Source organism: Quercus robur, chromosome 10, assembly GCF_932294415.1.
Source record: "Quercus robur chromosome 10, dhQueRobu3.1, whole genome shotgun sequence".
NCBI classification, from domain to species: Eukaryota; Viridiplantae; Streptophyta; class Magnoliopsida; order Fagales; family Fagaceae; genus Quercus; species Quercus robur.
The window spans coordinates 28735660-28737473 of record NC_065543.1 but is presented as its reverse complement, the minus strand read 5'-3'; the positions used below and the strand labels follow the sequence as shown (position 1 = coordinate 28737473).

Here is a 1814-nt window from a genome sequence, read left to right as displayed (position 1 = left end):
TATTGACTACTAGGAACTTCAACTGTCTAACTGCCGTTGGGAAAGGGCCCATGATATCCAACCCCTATTGAGCGAACGGCAAGGGGCCGTCATTGGGGTGAGCTCTTCTGTCGGTTGCCTGATGAGGTTGCCAAATCTCTAACACTTGTCACAAGCTTTGACATATGCATAGGCATCCTTTTGCATGGTTGGCCAGTAGTATTCTGCCCGGATTAATTTATGCACCAACGATCATGATCTAGAGTGATTTCCACAGACTTCTTCTTGGACTTCTCTCATGACATAGTCTGCCTCCTTAGGGACGAGGCACCTTAGGTACGGTCGAGAGAAGTCCCTCCTATATAGAATGTCTTTTATCAAAATGAAGCGAGCTGCTTGAACCTTCAACTTTCTTGCAGCCTCCTTATCGTCTAGTAGCACGCCATCCCTCAAGTAGGAGGCTATTGGTGTCGTCCAATAATTCTTAGGACCTATCTCCTGTGCACTGATATCGTCTATTAATGATGAGATTTGAACGAAGGACAATACCTGATTGGGGATGAGCATGTGTTTTGCTGAAGCAGCTTTAGCAAGTCGGTCAGCGTGCTCGTTCTCCTCCCTTGGGATTTGAACAAATTTTACTCGGAGGCTTTTAATTCGATCCTTCACCTGCTTAAGGTACTTCTTCATCCGTTCATTCTTGCATTCATAGTCGCCATTAACCTGACTGGTTACTACTTGGAAATCACAATATACAACCAAATTTTCAACTCCTGCCGCCTTGGCGAGGTCTAGCCCTACTATCAAGGCTTCGTACTTTACTTCATTATTGGTCATAAGGAAGTCCAAATGGACCATGCATTCGATCTTATCTCCTTCCGGGCTATGAAGTACCATACCAACTCCGCCTAGTTGCTTATTGGGCCATCCATCTGTGTGGATGCTCCATTGTGGGATCTCTTCTGCCCTCTGGCCTTCTACGAGGATGAATTCCACAATGAAATCAGATACTACTTGCCCCTTCATAGCCGTACACAGTCGATACTGTATGTGAAATTCACTCAACTCGACTACCCATAATGCCATCCGTCCTACAGCTTCAGGGCAACACATATCTCTACATAGGGGCTTATCTATCAGGACAATCATAGTGTGCGCCTGGAAATATGGCTTGAGCATTCGCGCTACAGTTACTAACGCGAAAGTGAGCTTTTCCATCTGAGGGTACCGCTCTTCCACTCCTCGAAGTGCTCGGCTTGTGAAGTATACAGGCTTCTGCACCCCATCCTCTTCTCTGACCAAAGCCACACTGACAGTAGTTGGGGAGACGACAACGTATAGGAACAATTTTTCCCTTGTCTTAGATGGGCTTAGTAATGGCGGAGAAGAAAGATATGCCTTCAAGTTTTCAACCACTTGCTGGCACTCAGTCGTCCATTCAAACGACTTCCTCAACGTGCGAAAGAAAGGTAGGCATTTATCCGTTACTATTGAGACGAACCTGATTAATGCAGCTACCTTTCCATTCAGGCTCTGTACCTTCTTAACCGTCTTTGGTAGAGCTAACTCCATTATGGCTTGTATCTTTTTCGGGTTAACCTCAATACCCCTTTAGGATGCCATGAATCCCAGGAACTTTCCTATCGTTACCCTGAACACACACTTTTTTGGATTCAGCTTCATGTTGTACGACCACAGTATGTCGAAGGTCTTTTGGAGGTCGCTCAAGTGGTCATCCTTCCGTGTGCTTTTTACTAGCAGGTCGTCCACGTAAACTTGCATGTTCCTTCCAATCTGATGCGAGAACATCCTGTTCATCAGCCTTTCGTACATGG

The 1814-nt window shown here is 45.8% G+C and overlaps 1 protein-coding gene across 1 annotated transcript; it reads right to left on the bottom strand.

Moving 5' to 3' along the window:
• Positions 1-231: 231 nt before the first annotated feature.
• LOC126704009 (uncharacterized) lies at positions 232-1551 on the bottom strand. The gene has a single exon (XM_050403053.1). It carries the CDS (start codon positions 1549-1551, stop codon positions 232-234), a length of 1320 nt encoding a protein of 439 aa, XP_050259010.1.
• Positions 1552-1814: the final 263 nt, after the last annotated feature.